General features: G+C 31.2%; 1 protein-coding gene across 1 annotated transcript in view; it reads left to right on the top strand.

The window, feature by feature from the left end:
• The first annotated feature begins 5562 nt into the window (after positions 1–5562).
• LOC118198391 (esterase E4-like) overlaps positions 5563–12492 on the top strand; it is a 105299-nt gene continuing 98369 nt past the window's right edge. The window contains exon 1 of the mRNA XM_085821706.1: positions 5563–6256. Within this exon, the coding sequence (XP_085677832.1) occupies positions 6053–6256 (204 nt within the window). The 5' untranslated portion in view covers positions 5563–6052. The remainder of the gene's footprint in view (positions 6257–12492) is intronic.

Consider the following 12492-nt stretch of genomic DNA (forward strand, 5'->3'; position numbering starts at 1 on the left):
GAAGTGACAGTAAAGACTCGTAACATAAAATAACTGGTTAGTTAACATAACTATCTTATAATACGAACGCGTGTTTTAAATTCATGGAAATTCAGAGAGTAACTTGTAAAAGAAATGATTGCCATAATTAGAAATAAGGTATTTTTGTCACTGTATTGAAAATATTTAGATTTCAATTAACTGCATAAAAAAACAGTTCTCATATTTTAAGATTTTACATAAAATTACAACTTAGTGTTTATATTTTTTAATATAACCAGGCTAAATATAAACAAAAAACATGGGTTTAACATTGTGGAGCTATTTGAACTTCCGAGTAGAAGACGGGAAAAATCAACTAAACCCTTACCGGGATTCAAAAAATCTTTCAGTAGCAGCTAGACGTGCTAACAATTACACCCCGGGAAACACGCAGTGTTTCCCGGGGTGTAATCCTCGGAAGGCACTCGAGACATGAATCTGAGACCTTCTCTCTACAGATTAGTAAGCTGCTGCTTCTACCCCTGTGCTAGTAATTTCTCTTTACGGATTAGAATTCAAGCTTAATTTTGGCCTTTATTATCTCTTCATCTAACTAATTGCGTTGCCACATCGACTGTGTACATTATCAGTTTCCACAGTCTGTGAGCGCTCCACCTACACATCGAAGGTTCTAAGTCGAGAGACATTTTAAAGTCTATACAACGACTGAAAATAACACGATATCAACTCAATGACCACACATCGATTGAATATTTACTCAAAGACTACACGTCGACGGAATACAATTCCATATCTGCTCATCCATAGATGGGCGCACTATTCTTGACCTCCTGAAGCCGGTAACTAGCAATAGTTAATTCTGTTTTCAATTTTAAAATTCAACCGAATTTTAGACCTGAACGGAGATTTTACAGCGGGCTTAATGAAATGCCTTACCCAAAACTGATATTCTCAGTACTTTAAAATCGCATTTGAATCATTAAATTTCTAATTCTTAATGATAGGTTTGGTTTGGTTTATTGAAATTACGGCAAAGCATACTAGGGCTACCTGCCCATGGGGAGGGATGCTTCGTGGAGGAGTTTCCAAGGAAACGTGGCTCGTATATACGTTATACATGGGGAAAACTATGAAAACACCCATGAAGCCAGCCCGTTCGTGGGATTCGAACCTCGGATAGAACTACCAGTGTTCAGCGACTTTACCGGTCGTCCGCTGGTAGGCTTTCTTAATGAGAGATATTTACACGGACGCTAAGTAAGAGTATCTAGCTGCCGAGAGAACATCCCAAATTTTACGGTTTCTAAATCCATCTTCAGAGTAAAAAGTCTCGAGTTTGATTCATGGTCAAACTCGAGAAAGCAACGAATTGCGTTTTTTAAAAGATACGTGATATTTTTCATACATCATCAGGAAGCTAGTTCTGGCTTATATACTTTTCCGTGATTTGTTTCAAAAAAACTTCGAAGACAAAAAAGAAGATATTACTTTCCTTATTTGGGGCGAATGTCTTTAAAAAAAAAGGGTCTTCTGAGAGGATATTGCTTGTATCCAATTCCCATTACATGAAAAAGAAATGCGAAAAGTCTAGACAGATAACTTTTTAACCTAAATATATAATCAAGGACATAAGAGAAATACTAGGATTATTTCTTTCAGCTATGGGATATACCTGGATCAAAAACTTTGGTAAAAGTGTGGACTAAATTTGTCAACCTGTCATATTTGTATACAAGGTTGTAAATCTGCAAATATATAATTGTTTTCCTCAAACGAAAATTAATTGGTTTAAATTTATTATTGAAAAAGCTTATCCTTCATACAGAATAGTAGCAGGTGTGGTAGGAGAGGTAATATTTTTAGCCCTACCTTTGGTACGCTTAAGAGTCGCACATTAAAAATATATTAAATTTTTGGTAAAAGAAACGAGGGCTATCTTCCTAAGGGGAAGATTTCTTCACAGAGGTTTATTTGTGGGAAACCGGCTCATACTCACGCTACATGTGAGGAAAATGACAAAAACCAGCCCGTTCACCAGGATTTAAACCTGGATCGAACCACCAGTGTTTACTGGTTTTACTGCTCGGTCCCTGGGTTTACGAATACTACAGTAACTACCAAGCAAGAAATGAGAATGCGAGTGCTCTTTAAATTCGATTTAGAAATGTACTTTTTGTCACATTTTTATAAGCTGCTTGCTTTGATCCTTTTTAAAAACTGGAATATCAGAAATTGTTCATCGAGTCTAATTTACCTTCCAGTTTTTCAGTTTCCCCCTTTTCCCCTGTCTGTTTTCACCAAAGTATGTCTGCATTGGTTTTTAAAACGACTATGAATGTATGTTTTCATAAAATTTAAACCAAAGAATTTGTATTAAAAAAAATATGTTATATTCTGAGTATTATTCCTTATTCTTTGACATGTATTATTGTCATAACTAAAGAAAACGTTAAGTAAAAAAGAATGCTTGAATTTTTTACAGCTAGAGTTTTTCCTACGCAACTTTTATGGGTGCAGAATAAAGACTATTGTTTGAAAAGTTAACTTTAAGAAAATATTCGTCGCTTCTTTTCATTTTTCAATGACTATTAAAATGCAAATTGTGTATTTTTGCGTCTAATCTGTAAACAATCAACTTCTTTAAACTTTTCTTTAAAAAGCTGACTTCTGCACCAGACGATCCTTTCCAACAGCAATTACCAATTAACGTTAAGATTGATTAAAATAATTAATTAAATTGATTAAAAGTTAAGAAAGAGAAAGGTTGTTGTCTCCGACGTGTACTAAATTTGTCATTCCAGTAACTGGCTTCTTAAATACCAGAAAGCTTTCGATTCTATAACGAATCGAATAATGCTATAATTAAAATGACCAGCCAACATACCCTTCGTTGAACCCTTGTTTTCAGTGCCTAATGATCTGTCTCAAATAATTATTTTGATGTGTTAATATTGAAGTTAACTCTTGTCCAGAACTAAATTCTTTTTTACTGCTCAATGATCTTTCTCAGATTGTTTTTGATTACTTTCATTTTCGAAAACATTACTTGTAAATGTAAACATTGATCATCTGAGTGCGTCCACTTGACACATATTTTTTCGACCTTTTTTCTCTTTGTCTTTCTGAATTACAGTAACCGAGATGCTGCTGTCACTGTTATCGCTGAAAATAATAAAACAACAATAAATGTTAATTAATGCAAACAATAACTAAAGTAGGCGACTCATACCTTCAAGTTCATTCTTCTCATAAAGTCTTAAAACTAACATCACAACAGTTTGCAAAATGCAAATTATAAAATTAGATCGTAATATAGATCGTATCCTATTGATTGTATTATTCGAATCTTAAAATTCACAATCTTAAATACAGAAAAATAACATTTTAACTACTTTTCAAAATACAAGTTTTAAAACTTCGAATTAAATTTTAAACGGCTTTACAAGTCGTGGCCATCTATAACTGTTCTTTTTTTGGAGGGGAAAAATAAATTAAACATTTAGATATTTTCAGTGCTTCTCAACACTGAGCTATTATTTTTCATGCTGATAGTTCGTATAAACTTTGTGAATATGTATGTCAGAAGAGAAAAAAAAATGAACCAAAAAACTTGGAATATTTTTACAATTCCATGCAGTAACAATTTTTACAGATGAAATATCCGGATATCTTTATCATCCGGATATTTTCATCAATTTACCTTATAAATATAAATATATGTAGCGAATGTAAAAAAGTATAGCAACACTTAACACACTCCCTAAACGTGACATTGATCCGCTGACTGCGCCCACGGCACACACATTTTTTTCTCTTCGCCTTCTCTAATATAAGACAAACGAATTGAAGGGTAAACGAAACAATAATACGAATGTTCAGTCCTTCGTTTCGTTTTCACTTAAGGAGATGGTGATAAATATCGAAGTAGAAAAGAAGTTAAATCTTTTCTACTATCCATTCTATTTATCCCACTGCAGGGTTTATTACTATTATCCTATTTTCCGTACTTTTAATTTAAATGTTTAAATCTTACCCCTGCATAAAGGTATTATAGACGGCAACATTATTCTCTTTATTTGAAAGTTTCTACACTTGCTCATGCTTATTTAAATTGTTTAAATCATAAAAACATGAGGTATAAGTTAGACTATTAACTTGTACAATACGGATTCGAAGGACCTGAGCAAATAAGTTTTGTAGAAATGCTCGTTTATAATCATATAGAAAAGAATTTTTTTTGCAAAATTTTCTGCGAATAGAATGAGCGTATTTATCGGAAATTAAAATTATTAATACATTATTTGAATAATAGATCGTATTTGAGTAAGTGATCATTATTTAAATAACTGATCATATGAATAATGGATAATGTCAACATTTGTGTATGTGATCATATAAATAATTGATAGTATCATATACAATATTATTCTATATATCATCAAAATACATATTTTGAATAAATTATCATAAAATTATTTATACATTATTTTAATAACTGTATAATTTATCATATACTTTTACATCAGTATATCAAGAGAGAAGAGAAACACGCCAAAAGAAGGTTAAAATTAGCAAAACAACTACCTTATGTTTTATTAAAATGCAAATTAGGTAATTGAATTTCTCTAAAATAATTTTCCCCCCTGACGTAGAGGTACTTGTACCTATTCGCTCTTGAAATAGACAGAGTTTCAGTTAAAAATCTATGCCAAACACAAGGTTGTTGTTTTGCATAATTTTAACTAATGTTTGGTAAGCTTTTGAAGAAAGGCTAACTTTATTTATGAATCTGTGGGATACTATCGTCCCATATAATGAACTAATATTTTGCATACCATTTAAAGGCAAGTGTTTTTAAGTTATGCACTAAACTCCACCTCCCAATTCTGCTATGGTATACGATTTCAGGATATTAATTATTACAACCTCTTGATGTTCTCTAAATTTGTTAAATAGATAACTGATTAAAGAAAATTAGTGAGATTTGACTGCTCACATTAGAAAAGGAAAGATTAGTTAAAAAAACATACTTTACCAAAATTTTTTATAGCTTGCCATTAATTAGCCTTGTAAAATTATATTCTTTTTTTATAGGTGCAGTTGAATCAATAAAATATTCGAAATTTTATGAATAATATTAATTTTTAAACTTAAGAGCAAAGGAAAGTGCAAAAAATATATTTTTAATATATATAGAGATAACAGCATTTTAAAAAATGTATCAGTATTCCATTTCATTTTATATGAAATTCTTCTAAACTCAAAAACGACGATGATTCTATAAGTTTTCTAGGCATTTCGTAGATCCTTGGCATAATAATTATTTTTTACTAAATACGTGAATGTTTACAAAAACGTAATACATTTAAGCATAGTAAGCAATGAGGGCATCAGCTATGATCTAACGCAATATTTAGTTGTTGCCGTATGCTGGAGCCCACATAGCAATTTCAATGCGAAAACCACCCATTTCTAGGTATAAGACGCCAAATTCCATCGCCAAATGACCTGCAACCCTGATTCGAGTAAAGGGGGAGGGAAGGCTGCTATTATTATCCTTTGCGCGAACAAAAACTCTGCTGCACGTGCATTGTAGCGTTATTAGCCCAAAACCAGTGATGACGAACAATTCCGAAGCTTTCGCGCGTACCTGACATCAAATGAAACCGTAACTGCAAGTTGCTCATTCACTTTTCACTTTCGCATAAAAGTTTGAAAATTTTATTAATTTTCTTTTCCCCATAAGCAAGTTATTCCTTATTGGGACTTACTTCGATATATTATAGATTTAATTAATGTGGAATGATGTAATACAAGAAATAAATGTCAAGTTTTATTTTGAATGGACTGGTTTGGAGATGAAATATCTGTTCTGTTCTTCAAAGAAAATAATGTGCCATGAATGAAAATTCATAATATTATTCAATTTTTCATCTATGGAACATTTCATAATATTTTCAAAATATTGTGGACTGTCATCCTTAAGTCAAGTCGAACCAAAGTGAAACATTTCTTTTTTATCATCGCATAGCGCTCTGTGTGACTGTATCGTCTCATAAACTCATAAAAAATGCGTCGTATATTTACTTTTCAGTTTTTTGCCGTCTTCATGTTTGTTTTGAGTGGTGTTTTGAGTCAAGAATATGGAACTACTCTAACATTAAAGCAAGGTTTGGTGATTGGTCGAATTTTGAAAACATCCAACGGAAGAGACTTTTATGCTTTTAGAGGAATACCTTATGCCACGCCGCCTATAGGTCTTCTGCGATTCAGAGTAAGTTATAACTCATATTTGAAACTATTTTCATAGATTTATGTACTTAGATTTGATTATTCAAATTATTTATCTTGGGGAATATATATATATATATATATATATATATATAGCATTTCAATTACAAATTTTCATAGGTTTTAAAAAAAGGTTTTTTTTTTTTTTTTTTTTTTTTTTTTTTTTTTTTCAAAATAATTTTAACGAATTCAAAACGCTTAATAGTTCAGAACGTTTTTTTAGTCACACACTGTTTTCTTAATCTAAATTAACAGTTAAAATATTTCTTAAATTTCCAGGATAATATAATCTTTATATTAAAATTTTACATTTGGTGAAAAACAAATTCATTCTTAAGCAGCTTTAGCACTTGATTTTAGTATATGTTATTATATTTTTTAGTCCTTAATATATAACTTTGGAATAATTTTTTATATGTATATGGAGAGAGATTCTAATGCAGTAGCTTTGTTTATTATATTTAAACTATACTTTCAACTCTCAAATGATAGTCCGTATTAGAATGATATACTGAGAAAAACATCAAGTTCTGTGTCTGCTCTTTGTTAGAAAAAACTAACACTAAATTTAAATTGAGAGAGAAAAATTCACAGAAAGTTGCGTAAAACCCTTATTAGAATTATAAATTAAACCAAATTCTGAATAATACGCTGTTATTGTTTACAACCAAGTAACTTATTTTTCATATTTACTAATCGCTATTTTAATTTTTTGTTTGAAAAACCAAACTGATATACGTAACTTTTAATAATATTGCACTTGTTTCGGCTATACAAGTATACTGCTAAAAAATTCAGTATCTGCATAAAAGTATTCAAAACTGTATATTACTATGCATGCAATTTTTTTTTATTTGAAGAACCTAAAAGCAGACAAATAAAAATTGTCTGTTATACGTGATAAATTTCATGTAAATACTATACCCGCATTGATAATAAGGTTCTCATATTTTGTTAAAAAAATTCTTTACGTTATTATTAAATACACGACAGTAAACAAAATATTAACAATTATATAAAAGAACATTTTTAAATTTCACGTTAATAATTAAATTCCTTAAAAATAAAAAAAATATAATTTTTAGCCATAGTAATATTTTGCAACATACATGACTAAAAGTAAACGATTTTACTTTAACAAATAAAAAATGTAGTTTTTAGTAGTAATATTTTGCAGCATACACGACTAAAAGTATTAAAGAAAAGACGTCAATTTTTAGCGTTGAGCGTTGTAGGTTAGAGTTCTTCCGCATAATGTCTTTTTAACATACATAGTAATTTCAGCTTACGTTACAGATTTTAATTTAAAGCTGTTACTTGCAAAGCATACAAACTGTTCTTCTTCCATCATGTTAGACCCGAAGACGATTAATTTAAATATTATTTTTAGTAAAACATTTATATCAAGTGACTGATAACAATGACAAGATTAAATGCACTAAAATATTAATATATTCCACGCCCATTTCCTCTTCTAATGACTTTTTCTCTTCATTCCCTACATATTCCATTTCAGTTGTAAGACATCTAAAAATAAAGATTTTATGATGTCTGCAAAATGAATGATTAAAACTTCTATAAAGCCGATGTATTAAGAGTAATGAACTCTTAATACATGAAGCATCGCATTAAAAAAGCGTTTTACTTCTTTATACAGATTGTAAAGAACATACTAAGCGAAATTAAATTCCACTTTGGAGCAAGCATGATTAAATAGAAGTTTTGCATCTTTTCTTATCCTACTTTTCTAAATTAAAAACATTGCATTGTGTTTCAACAGTAGTTAGAATTGAATGTTGACTAACGAAGTTACAATATTATTTTCAAAAACATTTACGCCTATTTTAATAAATCTTTCAAATGCTTTGTTAAAATAAGTGTAAAATTTAAAAAAAAAATATTTAAAAAAATTTGAATCTGTCAGATTTTATATTACGCCCACAGGGGCGTTTTTTTAACGTTTTGTGTGTTATAGTTATTTATTAAATATCATGTTTTCCACTCTTAAACCATAAAATTCAATTCAACTACAATATCACAAAATATTTAAGAGAGCATATCTTTAGAATTTCTGATACACAGTCTCGCGCGCTGGATATATTTTTTTTTCTGAGGGGGGGGGGGCATTGCTCGCTTTGAAATCATTGATTTTCTTAATCAGAAACACATAAATGCTTCACATAATATGAAATAGATAATAAAACAGATTTCGAAGTCCAAATTTGTTCTTCTGGATGCCCATATTTGGATGGAGACGTACGTTATTCAAAATGTGACGGTTCTAGGTACTATTTTTTTATTACAATGCAAGAAACATACATACGTTTATGCAGATTCTTCCTTATTTAATTTCTTTAAATATAATACAGAGCTCTAATATTTTATGGCAACAATTTGAAAAGTGATTCGCCGTTTATAGTGAATCGACGCAAAATGTCAAAATGAAATTAATATCCCTTTTGGACAAATTGTCCCTTTGGGATAAAAAGCAGTGACGTTGGCAAAGATGCACATTCTATGAACAAAAAAAAAATCAGCTTCTAATTTAGCTTTGAGTAATTAAACATAAAAGTTCCATCCCTTTGTGGTCAAGCTTTCCTACTCAAAAAAATCCAAAAATGAAAAAGAACTTAAAAGTATAATCATTTCCTGTTATTTTGTCGTGCCTATTAGCGATCTACATTTAAATGCTTCAGAAATCATTGGGAATTTTCCGAAACAAAAAGTGCTCTATTGGACACTTATTTGGTTTCGCTTCTGTAAAAAAATTTTTTTTCTTCATGGAATCTGTAGTAAGCCTCTTCCTTTTTTATATTTTTAATCTTTGATTATTTTAATAAGTTTTGAATACAAATTTTATTGATGCATTGTTAAAAATAGTTTGTTTTCAGCTAATCAAAACATAGTAAGTATTTACTAACTAGAATTTATACTTTACAGGAACAATGAAAAAAAATCGAAATTATTTTTATTCGCTTTCCGTTATCCTTTCTATGGACAGCGTTCAGATTCTCGAACAGCAGTTTCCAGCTGGGATTCGCAAAAAACTCTAGATGTTAGGGGAAAATCGCTAGGAGTTTTGCGTAAAGTTCTACGATTCGCTCTGGAACTTATTCAAAAAACCTATTCACTTTACAGAACGAATCAACAATTGATTCCAGCAAACAGAGTTATAGCTCTTTTACAGTTCAAGGAGAGCCCTTATTGCAAGCGTAACACGAAGAGAGATGTGCTATTCGTTCACCACCGGATTCACTTTACTGAGCGAGCAAACGCCTGATTTGCAAAAACTCTTTTAGAGATCCACGTGCGAGGAAATTTCGATTCTCATTTTAGGGATTTTTCATTAGTCTCTCATGTTAAAATTGAGTTTAAATTGTTATCATTTCTCGAATGTTTGAAAATTCTTTTATTCTAGAATTTTAATGCGAGTTCTGTATAGGAAGGAGGTTTTAGGGAACTTCAAACTGCATTTGAAAGACATCAGTGCCTGAAGTTAGCGTTTGATTAATTTGATTCTTTCCATGTCACTGCCCATTCTATTCTTTTCATTCCAACCCCGCTAACCGTTTCCAATCCATCTGCTCGTTCAACTCTTCCCGCTCTTTGCTCCATCCTCGCTCACCACCGTTGATTCAGTCTTCGTTCTCGATTATTTTTTAATCAAGGTTATAATAGTTAGCAAGCAGCGAGTCATGAAAAAGAACTCATTCAGTTCCGAAGGACTCAGAAATGAAGATCTAGATTGCTCATGTTCGTTTTAATTATGACTGGGATAAATAATTCAGCAAGTAAGGCTGTAGGGATTTTTTCCCGAGAAAACATTCGATGTCTACGTAACGATAATTTTTAATTAATTGACAGCTACGTAAACTTGAAAAGAATCGCTTTATACACGTATTTATTACACGTATTTCCTTGAGAAGAAATTCTTGAACTTTTTAGCGCATCTTATTCTTGGTTTTCATCAAGAGATTTATTGTTCAAGATTTTTCATCGATATTGCGTTACGTTTTATACATAGAAGACTTGAACTTTTAGCATTAACGTGCCCAAATTCTGTACAGATCCTTTGTAGGTAACAAAATTTTGAAAACCTTTCTGCCCTTTATAAAAAAAAAATGTGGAGTAATTGCAAAATTAGTAATTACCAAAAGAAGAAAAGGAAAGCAATTTCAAAATATAATACAAAATTTCTCCCATTCTATCAGTAAAGACCTAAATTTTATAGGTAAATAACCGTTACCTAAATTTTAAAAATATTTCCTTCTAAAGCATACAAAGTATGCACTGTAAAATGTGTAATTAATTTGCTTCCCGATTATATATATGAAATTCAGGAGAAAAACAAAATCTTAATAATGTTTATAATTTGTTTAAAGATTTCATAGAATCACCGTTTTTGTATAAATTCAATTCATTACATACTTTCATATTAATTTTTTAAAATTAAAGCGTAAATTTGATAAAATTTAGGTTTAATTTTTAAAAGGTTTCAGATATTAAAGTTCAACAAATTATTTTTATTATATGTAAAGAAAGATGCATATTATGCGAGAGATGGCAAAAGAAAATCTTCATAACCCTCAGTGAGTTCAGTTCGCATTCCAGTTATGTACCGCAGTGAGCCCAAAGAACACAACTCGCGTTACAAATTTACAACTGATAAATATCACGTGTCTTTGGGAAGGAAGAACTGCATCATCTCGCAGCCGCCTAAAGGTTAAACAGAGATAGAGTTGTAGAGATTGCCAGATCTTCAGACTGTTCTAACCACCAAACATTTAAATCCAACTATGCCCCCGAAGGAATTCGAACAGCAGATCTTCGAATTATTAGCTGGACGTATTTATACAAAGCGTATAAGCAAGAGGAATGCGATACTATTTGCATTTTCCCCACTTAAAGGTAAACTAAAGAGATACCAAAATCCAGATAATCAAATCCAAGTACTGGCAATATATCCTGAAAATCCAAGAAGTAAGAGTGATCTATTTCGTACCCCTTTTTAGCTCGTGTTCCTTGAGATTTTCTTCAGCCGAGAAGCATGAAAATTTACGATGCCTACGAATTCGCCACTTTCCAATTGGATAAAGCTAACCACTAGCACCATGCGCACACACACGGAGGCATGCACTAGTTCCTTTTAGAATTACGAATTTCAGGAAAAACAGTTCATAAAATCTGCGCTTCCGTTTGATGCAACCCTGCTGATTCTTGATTAGGCACTTATTATTTTTAAGAACACACATGTAAAGTAAATGGTATTGCTGTAATAATTTTCTAATTTTCAAAATAAAAGTGATTAAAATTTGGTATGATGTGCATTTCGGAGAACAGTAGGCAGTGAAATACTTTTAAAATTATGGGATCCTACATCAGAGAAGTGTGTATTAATGAACAGGGTATGGTGAGCTGAATATAACCGATGAAACAGTAATACACTGGAACAATTACCTGCGAGAAGTTTGTGATCATAGCGTTCCAAACAGAGCTTCTAATAAAATTGGAGTATCTAACAAAGTAGTAGAAATTGAAAGGTAGCCTTTTTACGAAAATTAAAAACGAAGTAAGTCGAATACTGATTGTTCATTAAATAAAAAAGCAAAAGTTCCTTCAAAATCCTGTAGTAATATTTTTATCTTGTAGTAACGACTTTCACCATTCGGTAGCATCCAACTTTCACCGTCAACGGGATAATACTACATAGTACGTAAGTACCGAAAACAGTTATTATTTAAATGATTATAATAAATTACGTAAGGATTATTCTTCGTGGGAAGATTGCCTTTGCAAAAGGCGTTTTGAGAGAAATAGACTTGCATTATTATAAATTCATACAAAACCATAAAATTTTCTTTCAGTATAAATTCATATACAACCATAAAAATTCCTTTCTGTTCTGTCCTTAACTACTTGATATAAATCTCATATGAAGTTAGCAAAGTCTGTCGGAGGAATATTAAAATTTTGCTCAAACGGACCGCAAGTCTTTCCCACACACGTATCTAGTTGATGCCGCTTCAATAAATTTGAATATTCAGATGATGAGTGACCTTTTCTTCCGCACTGTAGCAAACTAATAAACTTCTTACAGTAAACCAAGGCTTCAAGTGACGTTACAGACCTACCTTCACTAGCCAAAAGGTCGAAACTAAAGAAAGATCACTCAAAACGTTTTTGGAGACCTATCAATTGTCCTTGAACAGATGCTGTATT

This window comes from Stegodyphus dumicola, chromosome 8 (genome assembly GCF_044657685.1).
Source record: "Stegodyphus dumicola isolate Sdum_Otavi_A_Nest chromosome 8, ASM4465768v1".
Classification (NCBI taxonomy): Eukaryota; Metazoa; Arthropoda; class Arachnida; order Araneae; family Eresidae; genus Stegodyphus; species Stegodyphus dumicola.